We start from the raw sequence: 23,670 nt of genomic DNA, 5'->3' as shown, positions 1-23,670 counted from the left end.
TTATTCTTCAGGACACGTGTATATATGTGCGTGAGTGTGTGGTAGTCACCCCATCAGGGCAAGCTCTGTCTTGCAACCTTTTTAAAGTTAAGGAGAGAGACAGGAAAGGATGCAGTCCAGATGGCCACAGCTGGCGGGGGCAGGCTCCCAGGCTGTGTGTTGCTTCCTTGTTGGCCCTGTTTCCCTCTTTGTCTCACCAGTACAATGTCCTATGCCACTAAGGAGCATTCAGACAGAAGGATCAGGGTAGTCTTTGTGGGGAACAAGCTAAGGGAGGAGGGCATCTCATCAAACACAGACAAGACAGCCACCACCCTCGTACCAGCCTGTCTCAGAGTCAGGGAGCTGAGTAGTGCACATGTAAGTATTTGGAAAGCCCTGATGGAGACTGCCATAGTCCGTTATAAGTATTTGTTTTGAAGCATGTGTTTTTTCATACTTTTTATGTTAGAAAGGTACTAAGAATAAGCTCTGAGGATTGCATTTCTTCTAGAGCATTCCTGCCTCCTATAGTGTGTCAGATGCTCTGTGCATTCCTCTTCCTAGCTCCTGTCAGGCATACTGTTAACCCATGCACAGTAAGCTCAGACAGAGCAGGCCTGTTGGTGACAAGAGGAACTCCAGGCTGGAGCCATGCATCTGGGTGCAGAGCCTGTGAGCCTCCAGTCACTTCAAGCCTCCCCTGAAGCTGATGAGTGAGGCAGGGGAGAGTAGATGGCACTGCCATGTTCTCTGCAGGACACGCAGAGCTGCATGTGTCATCTCCTGGTGGAGGCAGCAGGTTCAGCAGTTCTGAGCCTGAACCGAGCCTCGCCTTGCTCTCTCACTCGTGTCACATTGACACATGCTCCACTGAGATGTGCTTCCCATGCTGTCCTAGCCCAAGACCCCCGAGGACTTGTCAGTGCAGGGTCTTAGCCACAGCTCCACGGCCCCACGGAGTCCACACCTGAGGCTGAAGGCTCTGTGTGTACAGGGAAAAGAGAGAAGAGACGTGACTCAATTGGGGGAACTGGGACACTAATAAGAATTCCTGAATATATGTGAAGATGTGTAGTCATTGGCTTAAGTGTGATGACATCATGGTTATGTTGCAAAAAGGCAGGGGGAGGGACTTCTTGAAATAAAATGATGTGGTACATGCAATTTGGATTCTAAGTAACGCAGAGGGAGAGGGAGAGAGGAAATACCTGAACACAACCTGACAGCAGCGACACATGTGTGACCCCATGTGCAGTCCACAGAACTGGTGTGCCGTGGTGATGTGTGAAAGCTGGCTCGTGCAAAGGGAAGAGCAAAGCAAATCCTGATTTTTAGCTCTCATTAAATCTGCTGGGCTTGGATAGCGTAAGTGTTGAGTAAACATGAGCAGTGAGAACCCAAGCTGGGTGTGGTGGTCATGCTGCGATCCTGATACTGAGGAGGCCGAAGCAGGAGGATTCTAAGTTCAAGTCCAGCATAGGCTACATAGGGAGCTGCAGAGCAGCTGGGCTACATACAGAAGTCCTATCTCTGAAACTGAATGAATGAATGCATGCGTGCGTGAGTGAGAAACAGCCTCGATCCCCTCGCCCCTTCCATCTCCTTAGCATTTTGTCAGGAAAGCCCTGTAGCTCTGCTGCGCTGGGGGAAGCGGCCATCACATGGTATTGCCCCATCCAAGTCCTCTGGGCCAAGTCCACTGGGGTCTCCTGGGAAGTACATGGAAGGGTAGTCCACAGCTGGAGAGGACAGTGCTCTGTGATCTTCCCAGGGTTTGCCTTTGACCAGCTTGAGAGCTGGGAAGGGGAAGGGAAGAAGCTCCTGCCTCTACTGAGTTGCTCAGGAGCCTGGGTAGGAGACCAGGCCTAAGTGAATATATTTCCCAGAAGGGTAAAGTGAGCCTCAGACTGTGAGATGCGTGGCTGTGGCCCCGCCTTCATCCTTCCCACCGGTCGGCCATTTGGGCTGATTCTTCAAGCTGGCGCTTCCTGTCACCATGACGGTGTTCACAGACTCCTGCCTGTGCTTTTCTTCCTAGTTGAAGCCCACTCACTTCTCCACTGCCATAGTCACCTGGAGCCTCTGGTGTTCACCCGCCCGAGGCTTGCACAGCTACACGATCAGCATGAGAGAATTGCTAGACACCAAATGAGACGTTTAATTAGAAGACCCTAGTGACTTGTGCAGGCCAGGGGGTTCAGGTGTGGCCCCTTGGCTCCACTTCTCTCCAGGACATTGCTCAGGAGGATGAGGGTGGAGTTCGTGCAGGGCTTGTGGGAAGGGATTATGTGGCAGTGGATGGAGAGGCAGAGCCTCCGGCTTCTTGCTTGGGTGGTGCTCCACACTGCGGGGGTTGGGGGGGGAGGGCATGGTCTGTAGAGTTGGGGGCAGGGAGGGGTGCTGGTACATGTCATGGCTCCTCTCCAAAACCTTGGCACCATCATCCATACCCCACTGCCTGCTGTGACTGCTTGAGCAAGCACTGAGCCAGTCTTCAGGCGCCCTTAGCAAGGCTGGCTGGGAGATGCACGGGGTTTTGAGAGACTTCCCAGGTATCTGAGCCAAGTCAGTGCTGGGGAGATCTGGCCAGACACAGCTTCCCTGGATGCGCTCATGGGACAAGAGCATCCCTCCAGCAGAGTCCCACTGTCTCCACATGGCAGGCAGCCTGATTAGAACCTTCAGTCTACTAGTTGGGTCCCCTCCCTCCCCTCCCCCCAATGCCCCATGTCTGCTGGGAAAAGATAAAGGCCATTGTGGTCCACTAGCAGGATGACTGGGCCCTGTGTAATTGAGAATTTGAGAATTTGTTTTATTGCTATTGTCACCATTAGAAATAACAGCCTGCCCTCACTGTAAAAGAGGTCAACGTGACTAATACTTAATGGCTGAAATAAAGCACAGCTTTTTCCTGGATCTAGTTTACGGGAGATTTCTCTAAACAGTTCAGTTCATTTTTACTGGGACCTGGAGCACAGTGCCTCGGCCTGGGGATCTGAGTAAGTGTAGAAGTTGGCAGCGCCCTCAGACGCAGTCAGCGTTTGGTGCCCATGAGTTGTATCCACTGCTGGTGTCTGTGGTCAGAGGCCTGCGCGGGCACAGCCTCCCGAGTTTCTGTGTGTTTGGTTTATTTCAAATATGTGTTCCAGATTGCGAGAGCTTGTGGAAACACTTTCAGGAGGAGATTGTTTTCATATTCTCGCAGCCTGCTTCAGAAAGAAAGACAAGGCAGAGAAACGTCTGGCCTGTTGGCCCTTCACCTCCAGAGTCAGGAAACAGAGCAGGCATTGTCTGATGCCTGATTACTCAGTGACTGCTGGAGGCTGCTGAAATGGAGGCCCCAGAGCAGGAGTCTGTTCCTGATGAAGTGGGGTCATGAGGCCCCTGGCATGCGGTCCGGAAGTTGGCCTGTGGACAGCTGGTGCCTTCCCCGGGCTGTGCTAGCTGTGTGCTCCACGCCTGCGCCTCTGCCTCACGGCAGCCCCTGCCCCTGCCCCGGCTTGTCCCTGGGAACCTGTTACAATTAAGTTGAAGTACGGTCCTGTGTGGGGGTGCTGCCCAGGTTGCCCTCCCCTCCCCCCTCTCCTTTCTCTATTCAGGGATGGATTGGTACTTCCTGTTGCTGCTCATGGGTCCCAGTCTTACTCAACCTGAAGGCAGAGCTGGCCGCTAGTCACTGTCTTATTCTCTGATTCTTGGTGGGGTCTTGGACAGGAACTGCCCCCTCTCTGGAAGTAGCTGAGCCAGACAGGCTCTCTCCAGAGGTTTTCTCTTCTTTCCTCCTGGTGGTTCTATCTCAGACCTGCTGATTTCTGAATTCGCAGGCATTCAAGCCCTTTTAGGCCCTTTAGAGGCCCTGAAAGACCATGTGATTGAAGAGTGCACGGAGCTGACTGAGAGCGCACTCCTGCATTTACTGCTGGCAGGCAGAGTCCTGTGCTATTGCTTCAGAGGGACCCATTGTGGGGGTAGGGGTTGGGGCTCTTTAGAGGCCCTGACAATAAAAAGGAGGGAAAAAACCTCATTCCTATCATCCAGCACATTCTAGGGTCCCTTGGGTGGGAGCTACGGGTTTCATCCCAGTGGAAGGAGCAGTTTCCGCCATGTGCCTTGCAGGGGTCAGAGGGTCCTTTTGAGAAGATGGTTACTACTTTTCTGCTAAGACTGGGATGGGAATTGTAGGGAGGCAGAAGCTGCTTCCCTTGGGTTAGGAGTCTTAAAAATACAGGCATTAGATGGCCTCCCAAACTGACCTTTGAGGAGCCAAGTACCTGGCATCTGATGAACCTCTAACCTGCTACATGGAAAGCCTGGGGTCTTGCTTGAGAAGCAGGCAGTGCAGGCGTTTCCTGCAGGCTGGAGAGAGCACGTCACAGCTTCCAGTAGTCACATCCTGGCTGCCAGTGTGCTGCCTTTATCAGCGTCCATTTTCCTGTTCTCTTTCTTGCTGGTTTTGGGAATCTTTATCCCCAGGATGCAGTTGTCAGAAGTAGGCAGCATTTTGCCACTTTCTCTGACTTTGCTTCCTCACTGAAATAGTGACCAGTCCTCTTTCTCCTGAGGCCACCACCAGCCTCACCCTTGACCCCTTATGTGGTCCTTGGAGAGAGATGGCCTGGACTAGACACACTAGGCCTTCCACTGACACTGTAAGGGCCTTTTGAGACTTGCCAGTGTGTCCAGTTGCAACCTGTCAGCGCTGTGACTTTCTCATACAGATAAAGGCATTCCGCTTCACAAAGGGGATGCCTGCAGACCTATAATCTCAGCATCCGTCAGCATTTCACCTGCTTGTCCTGGACACTGCCCTAATCCTGTGTTCTCTCCCCACCCTCCCTCCACCCCCACCCACGCACGCCTGGATGTTTGGAAACTGCAGGAGTCTCTTTGGAAACAAGATCAAGTCTGTGGCTAAGAGAGCATTCTCGGGGCTGGAAGGCCTGGAGCACCTGTGAGTATCTTACCAGACCTTGCCTGACCCAGAGCCCAGCCAAATGTGCCTGCTGGGGAAGCCTGCTAGCAGTTTAATCGCATCTTTGTAAACCGAGAAACAGGCTATTTGGAAACACCAGCTGCTTCCTTCTCATTATAAGTCAGCATCAACTTTGGCCTTTACTTTGCCTATGCCAAGAACAGTCACAGAACATATGGCCCATGGGTGTGCTCCCATTAATGCAATTGGTGTTTGAGCAAATGTCTTCCTCCCACCTGCTGCCCTGTGTCACCCATACACCACGCTCCTTCACAGACACCTGGTCTCACTGCCAGTTCCACAGTATGCTTCATCCTGGCCAAGCCAGTGTCTCCACTAAATGGCACTTTTGTTATGGGGATGGTTACCTGTGGGACCCTGGCAGGAAGAAGGCAGAGCCAGTCTTGAGCTGTTGCTGATGTTGTGTGGTTCTTTATTTCATCTTAGAATCAGGGTCAGCTGTATGTTGGGGAGGAGGGGGAGGGTGCCCATCAACTAATGGAAGCCTCCACCTGGCTTTGAGGAGACTCTTGATGCTGCTTTGTCCCTCAGTTTCTGCGTGCTTGTGTGAACACAAGAAGTAGAGCCCCCTCCAAGGGAGCCAGAGGTGGGGTCATCTGTGAAGCACCACTGTCCTAGGAAAAAATACCTGTCTGTCCTTGCTGACTCCAAAGGGGCTTCTTCTATATGTCTGTGTGTTCTGTTTCAGGAACTTGGGGGAGAATGCAATCAGGTCTGTTCAGCCCGATGCCTTTGTGAAGATGAAGAATCTTAAAGAGCTGTAAGTACTGGGGATTCCATGGAGACTTGCAGATCAAGAAGAGAAACAGTTATACTTGTAATAACTCTGTCCCTTAATATCTAGCTAAGTTGTCATGAAAAATGCCTTGTGGGACTCTCAATGGGTCAGGGGTTAGCAATCTTTAGGAGTTTGTGGGCCATGGGGTCTGCTTCATGACTACTCAACTGTGTCCTAGCAGAAAACAGCAGTAATAAAGAGAATGGTTGTGGCTGTGCACGCTTACATTCATAGTGACAGAAGCAGGCGGTGGCAGCTTGCAGGCTAGAGTTTGCACACTGCAGTTCTAGACAAGGTGAAATAAAGCTGCTTCTTTAAAGTAGGCATTCACTCCTTTCATTATGCCATGGACAAGTGTTCTTGCTGGAGCTTGGCAAACTGTGTGCTGGGCAAGCAGAGGTATTGATGTCCAGCCGCCACACCAGGCTCGAAGCCCTGGCAGTCAGTGGTACCACTACCACAGACTTCCCCTTGGGCTCCCAGGTAACCAGGTAGAGGATGGAGTCTAGATACTCAGGTAGCAGCATCCATATTCTTTCTCCTCTGTGTGACTCTGAGGCTCAGGCCCATTTGTTCTAGCTGGAAACAGTTTTCAGGTGTGACTCTGGGTTCCAGCAGTGCTTTTGGGAAGAGGCTGAAGGGTAGCTTTGTTGTCCCAACCTCACCCTGTTGCTAAGGCTCCTCCTGATGCAGCTTTGGTTGGGGGTGGGAGGTGGGTGTAGCCATGGTTGAGGCAGGCGGGCTGGAACTCTGGGTCCCCGTCCTATGACTGTGAGCAGATGGCCCTGAGTGGCTGAGGAACTTGGCTTGGGAGTTCATAGCAGCTCACGGGGCCTCTTTCCCGCTTGCAGCCCCAGCAGCTGTTCTTGACTGAGCGAGATGGAATATGAATTCTGTAGCTCCCATTCCAGGGAAGGGAGCTGGTGATTCTGGAAAGGTGGATTCTGGGATCGATCCATGATAAAGCAAGTACAGTGATCTTTGACTGTCACAGATCGATGGGGAGCCTGTTCCCCAGTGCTCATTGTAGAGTTCTTGAAGATTTCACATAATGATCTTAAGAGCAGTAACGTTTTAATTGAGGGACAAAGGAGGAAAGAGAGACAATCTTTTTAGGCTCTTAACAAGCTCTTCAGTGCTCGTGCCTGTTCTGGAGGCTCAGCCCTTGGTCTCCTGTAAGTGTCCAGCTGTGACTGGCCCTAGCGCTGGGGAGAAGCAGGTCAACGGCACTCGGTCGTTTTCCTCCCCATCAGATCACAGCAGGTTGTATTGTTCACTTAGTCATCCTCTGGGTAAATTTCCACCGGCAGTGATTGGAAACACACTTTTAGTTGGACTCATGAAGACGCAGCGTGCAAGCCAGCAGTGAGCTGGGCTGGCTGGTGTGGGAGCCGTGCATGGCAGCTCAAGAGGCCAAGCTCCGTCAGAGTGAAGAAAGCAGGGCAGGGGTCTACAGAGCCTGGAGCTGCTCTTATCCCACTGTCCAGTCAGTCTGGTCTTGGAGTAGAACTTGTGGAGTGATCAGGGCAGCAAGTGTCCTCACTACGGTCTGGCTTCCTGTCACTGAGCCTTCTGTTCTGTGGGAAACCCTCTCCACTCGAAGTCCCCAAGTTCTTACTGGTATTTGGCCATCTCCAAGGTGGGCTTCACTGGGATGAGAGGACGGGAAATCCTCAAAGAGCTGGGCCCAGAAGATGTTCCAAATGTGGTACAAGGCCTGATTCTTTCCAGACACATTTGATCCAACAGCTGAAGCCAAATTTCTTTTTCCTGATTTGTTCCTGTGCCTTCAGTGACAGATGCCTAGAGTGTCACAGAGATGGCCCGGCCTCTTGTTCTAGGCTGTCCTATTTAGCCCCTTTCGGTTGGGGCCCAAGGGACTTTTGGCAGCACCTTCACCAGGCCTGGCAGAGCCGTCCCACTGCCACATACAGCTCATTCCTGCCGTGTTTCCCTCCCTGTATGTAGCCACTGCTGCATCTCATGGGTAGCAGCAATGGCCTTCCGCCATCTCAGCGATGTCCCAATGGCACAGGCTTCAGATGCTGCCTGCTTGTCAAATAGAAAAACACCAGCTCTTGGTTTCATTGCTCATCAGGAGGCCAGAGGGAGGTGGAGAGAAACAAGCCCATCCTGTGGCGTAACAAATGCCTGGCATGGTATGTAGCATTTCTTACCATGCCACACCTGCGTGTGGGCAGCTCATGGCGGGGGAGGCTGCACATCCCCTTTCTCGATCTTTTCCTTTACCTTGGGCCAGTCCTCATTCTCTTGATCAAGCCTTGAGGTCCTCCAGGATGAAGGCGGTTCAACGCCAGGTGCCTTACCTTCAAGTGACTCCCAAGGGAAGAATGTCCACTCAGATGGCTGTTCTCATTCCCGTTTGAAAAGCTTGTCCTCGGTTGCTGAGAAATGAAAAGGAAAGTAAGACTTGGTTTTGGTTGGAGTTCCACAAAATCGAGTTGTGTTCTCATGATCCCTGGGCAGTGGCATTTACGCACTGCTCAGAGAGCAGGGCTGAATTCTGCCACCTCCTTCATCGGAGGAGACCTGAATATCCAAGCGAGAGGCAGGATGGTAGTGAGGCTTGCTTGTTTGAAGTAAAGGCATGTGGTGTGGCCAAATGAAAAACCTAACAGCCATACGGGACAAGAAGACTCCTTTGAACTTGCTGCTGATTTTAGATCAAAATCTCAAGTTGAGTTTGGAAGCTGTACGTGGCTTGTTAGAAAAGTGGAAAAACCAGACAGTGCTTTTGTCATTGTCAGATGCATCTGGAGCCCACAAAGGTTCGAAGGTATCCCCGGGGGCACAGAGGCAGTGTCAGCCTTGGAATCAGGGCAACATGCGGGCACTGGTGCTGCAAATACCATCTCTGGACCAGTGTCTCACAGGGCCTGGTTAGACACGGATCTGTGGTTCCACCCCAACCTCCATGCAGGGCGGCACCTCATCAGAATCCCCAGGGAGATTACACACACTGTTGTGCTGTTGTGCAGCACCAGAGAGGAACTTGTGAAAAGCTTGTCCGCATTAGCAGCAGAAACTGACCAGGGTAGCGGAATGTTCTGTGCATCACGCCGCCCCGGGCCCATGTGGCCTGCGCGAAGCACCCACTATCTGTCCGTCTTTCAGCCGTATCAGCAGCGAGAGCTTCCTGTGTGACTGTCAGCTGAAGTGGCTGCCATTGTGGCTCATGAGCAAGACGCTGCAGGCCTCCGTGACAGCCACCTGCGCCCACCCGGAGCTGCTGAAGGGCCAGAGCATTTTCTCAGTGCCTCCAGAGAGCTTCGTGTGTGGTGAGACACGCTTTTTTTTTTTTTTTTCCTTCCCTCACAAAGGCAGGGATGCCAGGAGGAGCTCCTCATCGTGGGAATAATTCCTGGGAGCTGAGCGCGCAGCCCGCGGTTACAGCTCAGCACTGCACCCCTGAAACCACACTCAGTACTTGCCGTGTAGCGCCTCATTATGTGGTTCCTGGAGTACATGCATTTAATCAGGGAGTGCGAGTGGGGTGACTATAGATGAGAATGATGGTTACAAGATGATGGTTTGGTGCTGGGTTTGGCTGTGTCTTTAGCGTTTGAGGCTGAGGTTTTACAGTGTGTTTCTCTCCAGACCCCAAAACGAGAGGCTAAACACAGGAAGAGTGGGTCTCAGACCAGGCACCACGCTGCGCTCTCAGGGTCTCCTCACCACCGAACTCTGCTCGGGCAGCTTGCGAGCCTCCCTTCCCGATTGCTGCCGCGGCGCCCTCACCATCCTGCTGAGCAGGATGAGGGGGTGAGGGGGTCCAGTCACCATCCAAGTTTGATGGTGAAAAGCTCAGAACATGCCAAACAGATTCTCTTCACACAGGCTAGCCTGGACAGGGACGACAGCCTCATGGCCCAGAAGATGGAGACAGAGATGAATGTCGAGTTGTTCCTGATGTTCGCTGTGGCCAGGGGCAGGGCCAGCCTTACAGCAGGAGTGGGGGTGGTAGGGTAGGACCTGCCAGGCTGGCCCGCAGCTCTGCTTCTCGCCAGTCTCCCCAAGCCTTGGAATCCCTGTGGCAGTCCTCAGTAGGTGGCACCTAACAGTATGGGTTCCCTGCAGACCGGAGCAGGAGCCACTGGACCTGCAGCAAGAGACGGGAGTGTCCTCCATGCACACATCCACGCACCTCCCCCACAGGCCACCTTCCGAGGCAGGCAGCGGGCCTCCCTCCAGACCCACCCCAGGGGGAAGTGAACACCAAGCACTAGCTTTATGTCCTGTGCCACTGAGTCTTGGGGGCTTCCTGTGTGCATCCTTGGGCTGTGTGGAGCCCCCATTCTCTACACGAAGTGCCCGCGTAGGCCAGAGCACAGGTCAATACAAGGCGGCTCCCCAGTAGTATCGGGTAAGGTTCACGTAGCTTTGTCACCATATTAGGTGTTTCTAGAGCTCCCTGGAGTTCCGCCAGTCTTTTTCGATCTGCTTATTTTTGAGATTTGTTCTTGCCTTCTGCCTGGGCCTGCCTAGACCGCCATCCTCTTATCTACGCTTCCTGCAGTAGCAAGGATGACGGGTGTGTGCCCAACTTCTTCTGTTGAGACAGAGGCAGCTTGTCAACTTTTTGACTAGGCTGGCCTTGGAACCGTGTTCCTCCCAATCTCAGCCCCCTGAATGGCTAGGATTATCGGTATGAACTACTGTGCCCAGCTGTTGGACATTTTCAGAGCTAGCTACTGGCATCTCCTTCACCGTATTTTCCTTTGGGTGTTTTGGCCAGCGGACTCTTGTTTGTCCCTCTTGTCTATGGTCACCTCAACAACCGTGTTAACCTTAGCAGCCTGTTTTATCACATGCCCGTGATAGGTAGAGTGATGCCAGCTGAGCATACTCCGTAAGGTCAGGTAACTGTAGCTTCATGGGAGAAGCTTCTGGGTTGCTGCCAAACAGAGCCCAGTGACAGTCGTCTTTTATTGGGATTTTTAGGGAGCTCTGAACACGTGTACCCTTCAGTGGATGCTACCTGCAGGGCTTCATGTCATAGACCAGGGACAGAGAAATGGAACTCCACCTTGCCCTCAGTGGAAGCACCATAGAGCTGACTTTCCTTCTTGAGATTGAGTCATCTTGATGCAGTACTCATAGATTGTAATAAGCATTTGACTTTTCAGAAATCTGAGATTATGGCCATTCTTGTGGTTGTTTTCATTATTTGAGTGGAGGTATAGATTTTTGGAAGTGCAGACATTCTGAAGTAATGAACACCCAAATCCTCAGAGTATGGTCTGTGCAGCCATGACTGCAATGTCTCTGTGTTTAGTGTGAAGCCAGCATCACTGTCTTAAGGAAATGCTGGTTGGCTCATCCGAGAATGGATGAGGCCTGATATCCACAGGGTAGGTGACTGTGCACAGGGACCATCTCATCCTGCTCAGCATCTGACCCAGTCTCTTGCTAGCCTGAGCAGCAGCTGGTTCCTGTGTGTAGGAAGAGCCTGGCATCTTACTGTTGCCCCTTCTTCCCCTAGATGACTTCCCAAAGCCACAGATCATCACCCAGCCGGAGACAACTGTGGCTGTGGTGGGCAAGGACATCCGGTTCACATGCTCAGCAGCCAGCAGCAGCAGCTCCCCTATGACCTTCGCCTGGAAGAAGGACAATGAGGTCCTGACCAATGCGGACATGGAGAACTTTGCACACGTCCGTGCGCAGGATGGGGAAGTGATGGAGTACACCACCATCCTGCACCTCCGTCAAGTCACTTTCGGGCACGAGGGCCGCTACCAGTGTGTCATCACCAACCACTTTGGCTCTACCTACTCACACAAGGCCAGGCTCACTGTGAATGGTAGGAAATGCCTCCTGCTTGTGCTTGTGCAAGATGCCTATGAACCACGCCCTTGCTGCCCAGTTACCAATGTAGAGATGACCCAGGCAGCTGACACATGGCTTCTTTGGGACTTGAATCTTACAATCTGAGTTTGCCCCACAAGATTGATCATTGTTTTTTAAGCTGCAAGTGACTTAAAAACCCTAGTTGTTTCTAGTCATGACGATAGTGGAGTTGTGAATTTAAACCTCATATTTTTACCTGTTTATTGTCCCACATGCACCCAGAGGTTGGCTTTCCAGCCTCCATGCATCTTTGGATCTGGAGGAAGCTGCTGCTTGAGTAGCCATGGGCCAGAGGCCAGCCCCCAGTGGGGCCTGGTCCCCGCCCCTCTGCAGGCCTGGACAGCAGGGCCAGAGTGAATTCCTAGCCTGGCAGTAATGTCAGGAAGATGTGTGAGGTTTTGTCTTATTCAGGAACCAGACTTAGAGCCTACCAAGGCAGCTTTCTTCAGGATAGCTGTTTCACTGGGCTGGAGGGAGGGGTGGATAGAGGGTAAGGAGGAACCAGGAACCATCATCGGACCCCTGAGGGAGAAGAGGTGGCTGATGGAGAAGAGGTGGCTTACGGATCACCAAATGTGCTGGCTCACTCTTCTCTGTCAGACCTTAGCCCACCAGCCACATTCTCTACCACACATTGCCCGGGCTATCTAGGCTTACTCTGAGGGCATCCTCAGGGTTTCCTGTAGACTTGGCAACAAATAAGTCTTCACCGAACTAGCTTTGACAGCAAATGTAACCTAGAGCTGCCCACGGTCAGCATGAATCCCAAGCTAACGCTAGATGCCCTGTTTCTGCGTGGGTATGCCATCTACACCTATTTGCTGATTTCCCCAGGGGCAAGGTGTGCTAGCCTTCCCCCTCTGTGGCTCCTCCTCACACAGCAAGATCCTCGCATCTCCCAGACTTTTTCATGGTGGGTACTTAAGGCAGGTGAGCAGCAGACCTCTACTTGTGAGGACCCCTTGGCAGACTGCCTAAGAGCTACAGGAGGCACAACGTTCCTTTCCCAAGGAGGGTTGTGTAGAGCACAGGAGAGGTGAATGGCATTCTGCACCCGTGGCATGGAGAAGCGCCCCTGGTTCAGCATGGCAGTGCTGGTAGACACGTCTGGAAGGTAGCAAGGCATCATGGGAGACGTGCTCTCCAGACTTCCCAGCCTTTACGTCGGCCTCATAACCTCATCATGCGTATGTGTTTTTCAGTTCTGCCATCGTTTACCAAAATACCCTATGACATTGCCATCCGGACTGGTACCATGGCCCGCCTCGAGTGTGCTGCCACCGGCCACCCTAATCCCCAGATTGCCTGGCAGAAGGATGGAGGCACCGATTTCCCCGCAGCTCGCGAGCGACGCATGCATGTCATGCCTGACGATGACGTGTTCTTCATCACGGATGTGAAAATAGATGACATGGGCGTTTACAGCTGCACTGCTCAGAACTCGGCTGGCTCCGTCTCAGCGAACGCCACCCTGACTGTCCTAGGTTTGGCTACTGAAACACCAGGAGGGAGGGGTGGGGTGTCCCGGGGAGAGACTGAGGCTCTTGAATACCGTAAGAACCTAGAAGTAAGGTTGTGACACAGCTCTACAGAGCATGTTCTGTGTTGTTTCTGTGCAATATAGGTCTATTTTCTAAGTTTTTTTTCTTGAACAAGTGAGTCCTGACAAGACGCAAGATATGCCATATTTTGAGAACTGCCATCTCAAGGGGCAAGGTTAATATGGTCTCCGTCAAGAATAGGGTCATATAGGCCGATCTGTCATAGGTCCGTTTGGAGTCCTTATGACCAGAGGCTAGTTCACAGTTCTTGGTAGTGTGGTAATGTTAGAAGGCCTTCTGAAAATCCTGCCACTCTGATAAATGATCCCAGGTGGCATTTGATTGATAGGAGGTGGGACTGTCCCTTGTCCATAACCCAGGTGCACAGAATAAATATCCAGTCTCCACTTCTTGCAGAGACCCCATCCTTGGCAGTGCCCTTGGAGGACCGCGTGGTGTCTGTGGGAGAGACAGTGGCCCTGCAGTGCAAAGCGACTGGGAGCCCTACACCTCGCATCACCTGGTTCAAGGGGGATCTTCCCTTGAGCCTGACTGAGAGGCACCACTTCACCCCGGGCAACCAACTGCTAGTTGTTCAGAATGTGGTAGCGGAGGATGCGGGCCGCTACACTTGTGAGATGTCCAATACCCTAGGCACGGAGCGAGCGCACAGCCAGCTGAGCATCCTACCCACCCCTGGCTGCAGAAAGGACGGGACCACCGTGGGTATCTTCACCATTGCAGTGGTGTGCAGCATTGTCCTGACGTCACTGGTGTGGGTGTGCATCATCTACCAAACCAGGAAGAAGAGCGAGGAGTACAGTGTCACCAACACAGGTCCTGCAACAGGGTGCACTGGGCTTGTAGGGGAAGAGTGGTGTGTGTGCAAGATGAAGTGTGTGTGCAAGGCAGGGTGTACATGAGGGAGTGTCCAGGCTCTCAGCAGATTCACATCCCTGGAGATGTCTCCTGGAGAGCTGGGGCTTTCATCCCATGGCTACCACTTATCTTTCCATACAGGCGCCAGGTGACGCCTGCTTCCGGTCTCCTTGGTTATTTAGATGCGTACTAGGACTGTGCTTACTGCCATGTGGGGGTTGTTCGTAACACCTCACAATGTGCTTTTGTTAGGTTCATCTCCCTCCCCATCTGTTGAGGCTCAGACATCTGACTGTCATACTTGTACACCCTGGGGGTGAAGGAAGGATAAGCAGTCCCAGGGAGTCTCTCACACCAATTCCATACCGCCTCTCTGCACAGCCTTGGTGGCCAGCTTTGGGGGGACCCTGGTTCTGGCCTGACAGTAATGTGTGTCTGCATCTGTCACTGCTGCCCTCATTTCACTGTCTTTTCTCCTTGCAGATGAAACCATTGTGCCACCAGATGTTCCGAGCTACCTGTCTTCTCAGGGGACACTTTCTGACAGGCAGGAAACTGTGCTCAGGACCGAGGCTGCCCATCAGGCCAATGGGCACATTGAGAGCAATGGTAAGGCCTCAAGAACAGTGATGCAGACAGGTCTGAAGTGACTCCATAGGACAGGGTAGCTGTGTGGCAAACGAGCTTGTGTGGTTGACACATCCTGTTGTCTTGATTTCGACGTGCCCTGTTTTGTACAGCTGTGTCCCCAGGAAGTCACAATCTTGGGCTCAGCACTGAATCTCCCACCAAGCTAAAGGAGGACTGCTGTGCATGATTGCTCCAAAGCTCGCTCCGGCAGCTCACTGGTGAGCAGACAACGTCTGTGAGCCTGTGTCCAGTCAACCACACATCATAATATTCAGGAAAAAAATACAGACCTTTTCTAAAAACCATTTTTCTCTATAAACAATACAGAATACCTTATTACAAGAAGAGATGACTATCTGATGATGTAGGTAGGTTCTATTTAAAATAGAACATACTGCATCATTTCGTAAGGGACTTGAGCACCGTGTGCTTACATTGCTTTCTACTTTTCACAGTGGAAAGTTCTCAAGAGGGTGAGGTAGCTACTTTGGCTGGTGGGGAACTCCGAGCAGTCATCTGGAGCTGTAAAGGTTTATTTGAATGCTGAAAGCTCGTCCGCTGGGTAGACATTAGGAAACATGCTCTCTGCAGGGCCTCTTGATGGCATAGTCCAGTGTACTGAAGCAGATGTATGAGACGAGACTGTAGTCATAGCTTTGCCTCTTCCCTTCGTGGGGCTCACTGATTGTGGGGGCTCCATTGCAGGTGTCTGTCTGAGAGATGCAAGCCTCTTTCCAGAGGTCAGCATTCATGGCCTTGCGTGTAGACAGCCCAGGCTCTGCGTGGGATATAATAAAGAGCCGTGGAAAGTGGTGGAGAAAGCCAGTGGCACCCATGGTGCACACAGGATGGGTAAGAGCTGCTCTCTTGGGACATTCTGAAGTCCAATGGGGTTGACCTACTAGTGGAAAGAGGAGATTTTATGCGAAGTCTGTGGTATGGTAAGCCTGAGAGTGTGTATTTTCCTTTTGTTATCTTTAATAAGAAAATGTTGGGGAGCTACAGAAGAGAGTAGCCCAAGGCCTCACACATGCTGATCAAGAGCCGCTGATCAAGAGCCGCCTTAAGCCTAAATTTTGACTCGTTCAGAGTTCATGTAACCCTGCAGAGTACCTCCCTGGAACTGCCAGAGCATGCTTACATTCTGAGTCCCATTTCAGCAGACTGTTCTTTACTGCAGCCTTTTCTGTGCACCAGCTCTTGTGGGAATGGGTACTACATGGGGAGTAGCCAGGACGCTCCCCTTCCAGGGGAGGAGGGAAGCAGCGTGTGGGATGGGAGATGGACAGAGATGCCACTGGCCATGGTTCTGAGCCTCCTCTGGCCTTGTCTTTCAGAACCCAGTAGCCCTGCTGTGTGTAGTGACTGCAACCCTGAGCTGGACAGCTACTCCAAGGAACAAGCCTCTCCTCAGCCTGTGTCTAGAGACATTGCACAGCCAAGTACGCCAAGTGGCCAGGAGCCCAGGCTGACTAACCGAGAGCATTCTCCACACCATCCTCACAGTGGGCCTGCTGACGCCGCTCTCACTGACTGCACAGCGCCCCTCTACCCCAGTAACCATGACAGAATGCTGCCATCTGTGAAGCAGCAGCCAGTGGCCTCTCTGGATAGAAAAGGTAATTTTGTCTGAGGAGCTGCTGGCAGCTGGGCTGGGAGCCACTTGCATGGCTAGTTCAGAAACCCTGACGCACATTTTTTTTTTTTTAAGGGGATTCTTCATGGACTTTAGCAAGGTTGTATGAACCAGACTCCACAGACTTGCAGCCTTCATCTACATTAACCTCGGGCAGCCCGGACCTCACGGACGCCCCCTCGGGCTTCCCTGCTGTCCCCAGTGAAGCCCAGCACTTGCTTGTTTCCAACGGCCACCTCAAGGCCTGTGACTCCAGCCCTCAGTCTACACCACTGACAGGACAGTTCCCTGGGAAACGGAGGGGACCATTGCTACTGGCACCGAAAAGCTAGGCTTCCTACCTCAGCTCCTGTACCTGTGTGTGCAGGAAGGAGGTAAGAAGCGGAGGAAGCTTGAGTTCAAGCGTCATCTGTACATAGTTCCTACTTCCTGCGGAGGCTATCAGCTGCTCACAGGATTCGCATCTGCAGCACAGAAATGCAAGAGGTTGTGTACAAAGGCAGAAAGTATTTGATACCATTGTACATAAGAGTTTTCAGAGATTTCATATATATTATATATCTTTTACAGAGGCTATTTTAATCTTTAGTGCATGGTTAACAAAAGAATTATACAATTTTGACAATATTATTTTTTCATATCAGGTTGCTGTCAGATTTTGAGGAGGGTCAAGAAATAGTTCTGGTGCCTTAATGCATGGCTGAAATTTAGAGGTGAACAACTGCATTTGTTTCCTGGCAGGGTGGGAAGGTTGGTAAGTCTGTGGCTTGCTTTTGTGTGCAGCAGCACCCACAGACACAACCTGCCTGAAATGTGTGTGTTGGTCGTGTGGGCAGCCGAAGACCCCCCTCCTTGTAGATTTAATCCTCCCTTTAGAGGGAGAATGAGGGTTATTAATCCACCCTGAGCAATGGGTCAGAACGATCAAGCGCTGCCTGCCGCCTTCACAGCTCATTTGGTGATACAAGTAAATGTGGTCTTGTCAGTCAGTAGCCTTGGATTGTCATTTGAGAGTTTTTATTAAGGTAGAGGCTGCTGGTGTTGGTACCTGTGGATTTTTTTTTCAATAGTTTTTAGCTCTGCTAATAAAATGCTATACCAGGAATAACAAGGACAGAGTTCTCACTTTTCAGGGCTAGCTTATTTCTACTGAGGAGCAGGCCTGCCCCCCCTCCCTCGTGCAGAGGGAGCTGGGCTCTCAGCTCTAGACCTGAGGCTGTTTATTTGCACTTTGAGACCTACCCATCTTGTGCCAACGTAAAATTCAGTAAAAATTACATTGAACCAACCAAGGTCCTTAAAATGTCAGAAAGCAAGTTCCTGCAGCCAGAGGGCTGAAAGGAGGAACTGACGACGGGTCCCTTGTCCAGCTTTGCTGTCTGAGGTCACTGTCCGTAAAGGTAAGCACATTGAACATGCTGTTGCCAGCAGTTAACTAATGTTACTTCCACAAGATATGTGAATTTGCTGCTTCTGAGAGGCAATGTGAAAAAGGAAGTATTACTTTTATGTACAAAGTTATTTATTTATAGAAATTTTGGTACAATGTACATTGAGAAACATGTAAAATATTGAAGTGTCTAACAATGGCATTGAAGTGTCTTTAATAAAGGTTCATTTATAAGTGTTAATTACCTTTTCCTATCATTCTAGAGACTCCCTTCCCTTACAAAATGCAAAGAACTTACACAAAGGGCAGACGTAAAACAACACTGCTAGATTCCTGGGATGTCACCTCATTTTTCAATAGCTGGAGCTGGTTACTGACTTCACACCAAGGGCACAAAAGCCACAGTGACAAAGTGACCTGTTCCCTGTTGGGGGCTTTCGTGCAGCATGAACGTGCACGACGCCCGACCCACAGGCCATTCGTTCCCCAGTCAAGCTGCCAGCTCACACAACAGAAACTAACCCCGGGGAGAAACACCTACATACACAATGTGCCACTCTCGTCAGTGAAAGCATCTGCCTTCTAGTGATTCCCCCAAAGGAAATGGAAGATCACGTACTGGTCAAAAGAAAGCTCTGACGGGCCTGGCCGCAGCAGTAGCAAGTGTGTTTATTGAGGAGGTGGAGGGGTCTCAGGGCTCCGCCATGGCCATGTTTCCTCATTCTGGCAGTTAGTTGGCTGCTGACAACCCCAGACGTCCCCGTGGATGACTCGCTCAGTGTCACAGTCTTAGCGGCACTGGGATTTACAGCCACTCACTCAGCGAAAGGCAGGTCTGCAGCACACCCTTTCCACGGAAGCATGCGAGCTATGCCCCTGCGTCACGGGCTCTTTCTGCTCACTTGTAACAGCAAGCTGCGGGTCTGGTCATAAACACCCAGAAAGATGAAACCTCCCAGGCTGATGGCTGCCATTCGCGGGAAGACACCTGCAAATAATCTAGGGGAGAGGAAAAAATTTGTATCAAATTGCCCACCGGAAGGGCACTGAGCTCCACAACCTACCTGAGCACGCGGTACATAGTGCTGTGATGCACAACACCAGGAGTCAAAGCAGAATGCCAGCTCTGGCTAGAAGGCGTGTCCATGGGGGGCATGCAGGATTTGGGGCAATTCTGCTGTTGCTCCTGGCAACCCAAGTCACATTTTATCCTCAGAGACCCATAAGTACAATGCCATGGAAGAAACGGCATCTGCGGGTCTGTCTGCCTGGTCAGTCTGGTGAAGGACAGGAGAGTACTACCACTTCATGTGGGCAGTAAAAGTACCCAGTCGTGGTACCTAGGTGCCACTCTGAATAGAGCAAGCTAAACTACAGTGTCACTAGGAGTGAACACTGGTGTTCACTCTTTTTTTCTTTTGTTGGTTGTGGGGCCTGAACTCAAGGCTAGTGCTCTACCACTTGAGCCACAGCGCCACTTCCGGCTTTTTCTGCTTACGTGGTGCTGAGGAATCGAACCCAGGGCCTCATGCATGCAAGGCAAGCGCTCTACCACTGAGCCACCTTCCCAGTCCATCACTCTTTAATGTGTCAGAGTTATGCACAAGTATTCCTAGATGTTCATTGTAGTTGGGCACTAGGGGCTTATACCTGTAATCCTAACTACTCTCAAGGTTGAGATATAAGGCTCAAGGTTACAAGCCAGCCTGGACAGAAAAGTCCATAAGATTCCTATTAACCAGCATAAAACCAAGGTAGAGATGTGACTTGAGTTCAAGCCCCAGCACAAAAAGAAGAAAAATGATGTTCACTGTGACATTAACAAATCTACAAAGGACCTTTGCCTGGTTATACAAGTCATGGCAGTGTATACTCAGTACAAGACCAGGCGGCTGACAAGGGTAAGGGGCAGCAACCATAAAACAATGTATAACACAGGGTAGCAACAACAAGCCCCCGAGACCACAGGTTTGAAGAACTGCTGTAAATGAAGCAGATCTGGTCTACAACAGCATCACAGGCCCTACCTACAAGACAGCTTCTACATGCACAAGAGCTCAGCTCTAGGGTTACAGGGAGAAGACTGCAGACGAGGTCTAGGGCAGAAAAGAAACTTGGGCTGTGCTGGCAGGCACATGCATTGTAGACCTGGGAAAACCTCTACGCCTGGCTACATGGTGGTTGAGGGCGAGAGCTACCAGGAAGGAAATCCCTGCTGGATGCTCACAGCCCCAGCTACTGGCAGTCTCCCCTTCCAGCCAGCACTCGGGCACCCCTGGGGAAAGTGAGATTTTACCATAGAGCCCCTTGTAGAGAGTAACTTTGGGTTTAAGTATTTGTGTACAACACTACATATAGTGATTTTTTTTCTTGTCTGGGGATAACCAAAACAAAAATATACTTGTAAAGAAAAGGTTGTTCAGTGCTGTGTTACACATAGGTATTTGCCTGAGGTTATTAGTGAGAACAGAATATTTGAAACCATTGTATCTCTAGCCTGAAAAAAATGCATTTTCTAGGCCCTGCCCTACCAAGGGAAGGTGCTAGGTATGGGGTGAACAGAAGCTGGGCTGTACGTGCCTGTGATTCAGCCCCCTGCCTACCTAACTGAGCTCAGCGGCTCCTGGCAAGAGGCGCATGGAAGCTGCATGCGGTTGGCTGCTTCGCTTTTGCCAGATGACAGCTGAATCCAATGTCATGCATGCAGCTTTAAAATACAGTGAATAAAATACAAAGAGCACTCTAAACCAACCCAGAGGCAGAATCGCGAGGAGGGTGGGGGTTGGTTCCAGTGACTACCAATCACAAGAGGCCAAATGTGCAGCATTTTGCACAGGCTGGACATAAAGGGGGAACTGGGCAGAAGCACTTCTTAAAGTATACAGTCAAGTTCTTAGAAGAGGAAGGCACAGTCCAGAACACAGTCCATTTGCTCGGCAGCTACTGCAGTGAAGCAGCATGGAAAGACAGTGCCTAGACTGCCATTCCTGGTCTTCTCCTGTGGAGCCACCATTTGCCTCTGTGGAGAGGGCAGCTCCATTCACCACTTGCAGGCGGGCCTGTCTAGCAGTGCCAATACTGGGAGAACACTGGCAGAGAGAGATGTGGCTTTCTTCCCAGAAACCCCAAAGAGGAAGCCGATGGGCAGCCTAGGAATACCCCTGAGAAAAGCTTGCCCAGGCCTGGAGGGGGTTAGGGCTTGATTGCTGTTTCTGAGAGGTAGTCTTCTGATATAGCCTATAATGGCCTTGCGCTTTCAATCCTCATGACTCAGGCTACCAAATGCTAGAATTATGCAGGTGAGTACCATGCCTGGAGCTCATTTTCCAGATGAATTAATCCTTTCAGCCTATCAATAAGAAAGCTGGCACATCTTAAGGAACAACCTTTGTGTGGTAAAATGCACTGCTCACCACTATACTGCATTCGCTGCCTAGTTCGTGCTCAAGAAGGTAAATAGAACATCCCAATCCCCTTTCAAGGCAAACACAGGATGGAGATTGGAAGGGCTCGTCTGCTGGTCTGCTCACTTCGAACAGGGGCAGAGTTACATCAAATATGCACCGCACTGTTCCAGGGAAGACTGATCTTGCATTACCTACACAAAATGATCCTTCTTTCTGTGGCCATGACGTGGTCTGTCATGTCCCTGCCCACCCCACCCATTTCTCCACGAAGGAGATGGGCTACAGCTCCACTGCAATTCCACAGGCCAAGGTCAAAAGCAGAGGTCTGGCCAGCTGCTGCCCCAGAGTCTAACGAGAACTGTGAGGAAACAGTCGTGAAATTTGGTTGTATAACATGAGAGCAAAAGGCCACCACACACAAGTCTGCATGTGCAGTCCAACCACTGCTCCAAACACCTGAGGAATCTACCATCTCTAAGTACACAGCTTCACGGCTCATTTGTGCTTTCCTCATACCATCTTGCTTCAGTGCAGGGTTGGTATGAAATGGATAGGCCTCAGAGAAGAGCAACCATGCTCTCATGCTATCATTCACAAGATGGCAGGCCTAAGTGGTGGCCTTCCAACACTTTTAGCACTCTCCAGTGCTCTAGAGGTCAATGAGTTCCTGCTAGAACCCGTCTTCATCTCAATCCATCACAGTTGCCATTCCAAAAAACGATCCCAAACTACCCACACTTCAAACTTCCAGCTGGAAATCTGAATCAAGATGGGCTGAACAGGGGCCTGACTTCATGCATCACAGGCTATCTATCAGCTAGCTGAAGCAAAAACTACAGAAGCCACAAGCGAGCGCTCCATGGAGGTCGGGGATGAGGAAGTGAGTGGCAGCCCCAGATGTCTGGAAGCCTGAAGGCCAGATGGGGGCTGTGCTCTGCACCAGCCAACCCCGAGCCAGGCTCGCCCCTCGCCAAACGGAGGCAGTGGCTCTGCTCTGGTAGAACGTCCACTTATCTGTAAGAACCCAGTATTCACAGAGCTTTACATATAGGAACTGTAAAATGGATGTTGGGAAACGCTTTCTGAGACAGCTGTTTAGGATGTGGAGCTAAAAATCAGAGGCACTTTCCCAACCACACAGAACAATGGCACTTAACTGAGGTGCTGTGCACTGCACAATATTCAAAGGACACTTGTGAGTGGCAGCACAGTTTCAGAAAGGACAGACTGCATGTAACACTGTGGTCTTGCGAGACTATGATGCAGCTGAAAAACTATGATTGCCCAGTGTTTCTACTAACCCTTTCCTATGTTAACATGTTTAGTTACTATTTACAGTGGTCAGAATAGGAACACACTGTACAGATTTGCAGCCTGAGGTCAACAGGCTGTACTGCACACCCTGGTGTACAAGAGACAATACCACAGCAGTGTGAGGAAACACTGCATAATGTCAACAAGACAGCAAAAGACAAAATTACCGATGCAAAACACATTCCTATCACAAGACAATGCGTGGCTGGAACCTGCCCCTAAGAACAGCTAAAATACCACAATCATAAATGCCCTCTTCTAAGCCACTTGCATTCCCATATCATATAACGGGAAGCTTATCTTAATCATAGGCTGGCCAGGATGTGAATGCCATCCACCATCGAGATGGACAAAGTGCAGCCACATTCTACCATACTGCATCAGGATTGTGCTACATCACTATCGCACATATGTAGACTCTAAATAAGGAGACCCCAAGCAGAACATCAGCAGAAGCAATTTTGGAAAAGTGTTCATCTCATGGCAGGGTAAAAGACTAAAAAGAGAGGGTAGAGGAGATAAGACCCCAAGCGTTTCCTCTGTCCTCACCCTGTCAGTCCCTCTGTCCGCCAGACTCCATGCAGTGCAGAGAGCACGTTCCCACTAGCAGCACTGGAGCCAGCCTGCAGGAAAACACAGAGAAGTCATTACCTGCTGTGGTGCCAGACATCCTCAGATGCACCGTTCCCACTCATGGACAGCTAGGACAGTTTCTAACAGCACAAGGATTTGATCAGAAATGAAACCTGGATCTTGCTGGCCTAGCAGCATTCCAATTCAGACACACAAATAAGCGGATGCGGTCCCATGCCACAAGGGACACTATCTCAGAGCTGCCTAATGACTGAGGTGCAGCTATTAACAGCTGAGGAGGGTCAGGACTGCAAAGTGGTACAATTGAAACACTTGTCTAAGCCAGGCACCAATGCCTCATTCTTCAATGAGGTTTGAAGCCAGCCTTGGCAGACAAATCTGAGACTCTTATCTCCAGTTAACCAACAAAAAGCCAGAACTGGAAGCATAGCTTAAGTGGTAGAGCACCAGCTTTGAGTGATAAACCAGGGAGTATGAGACCTAGAATTCAAGCCCCATTACACACTTACACACACACACACACCTATGCAGGTAGTAAACACATTTAATAGAGAATACCATTTTCAATTTAAAACATGACCCACATTCTTAGATTTGGTCCTGTCCCCCCCCAACCCCGTGTACCCGAATTTTTACATACTTGCAGTATCTTCTA

At 50.9% G+C, this 23,670-nt stretch overlaps 2 protein-coding genes across 4 annotated transcripts in view; one reads left to right on the top strand and one right to left on the bottom strand.

Moving 5' to 3' along the window:
- Positions 1-17,941, top strand: part of Lrig1 (leucine rich repeats and immunoglobulin like domains 1) — a 106,680-nt gene extending 88,739 nt beyond the window's left edge. For both annotated transcript variants that reach the window (XM_042679772.1, XM_042679773.1), the window contains 10 exons: positions 4,862-4,933; positions 5,664-5,735; positions 8,889-9,052; positions 11,257-11,577; positions 12,827-13,108; positions 13,583-14,002; positions 14,528-14,653; positions 15,380-15,526; positions 16,012-16,293; positions 16,386-17,941. In XM_042679772.1, coding sequence (XP_042535706.1) covers positions 4,862-4,933; positions 5,664-5,735; positions 8,889-9,052; positions 11,257-11,577; positions 12,827-13,108; positions 13,583-14,002; positions 14,528-14,653; positions 15,380-15,526; positions 16,012-16,293; positions 16,386-16,642 — 2,143 coding nt within the window. In that variant the 3' untranslated portion in view covers positions 16,643-17,941. The remainder of the gene's footprint in view (positions 1-4,861; positions 4,934-5,663; positions 5,736-8,888; positions 9,053-11,256; positions 11,578-12,826; positions 13,109-13,582; positions 14,003-14,527; positions 14,654-15,379; positions 15,527-16,011; positions 16,294-16,385) is intronic.
- A 404-nt stretch (positions 17,942-18,345) lies between these two features.
- The window catches only part of Slc25a26 (solute carrier family 25 member 26), an 84,261-nt gene continuing 78,936 nt past the window's right edge, over positions 18,346-23,670 (bottom strand). Inside the window, exons 9-10 of one of the 2 annotated variants that reach the window (XM_042679774.1) lie at positions 22,971-23,044; positions 18,346-18,699 (exon numbers count right to left, since the gene is read on the bottom strand). In XM_042679774.1, the coding sequence (XP_042535708.1) occupies positions 18,582-18,699; positions 22,971-23,044 (192 nt within the window). In that variant the 3' untranslated portion in view covers positions 18,346-18,581. The remainder of the gene's footprint in view (positions 18,700-22,970; positions 23,045-23,670) is intronic. The other variant, XM_042679775.1, reaches the window with a different exon arrangement.

This window comes from Dipodomys spectabilis, unplaced genomic scaffold, assembly GCF_019054845.1.
Source record: "Dipodomys spectabilis isolate Male_0828 unplaced genomic scaffold, ASM1905484v1 ptg000054l, whole genome shotgun sequence".
In the NCBI taxonomy this organism is placed as follows: Eukaryota; Metazoa; Chordata; class Mammalia; order Rodentia; family Heteromyidae; genus Dipodomys; species Dipodomys spectabilis.
Note: the sequence above shows the minus strand (reverse complement) of the source record. Positions and strands in the feature narration are given on the sequence as shown.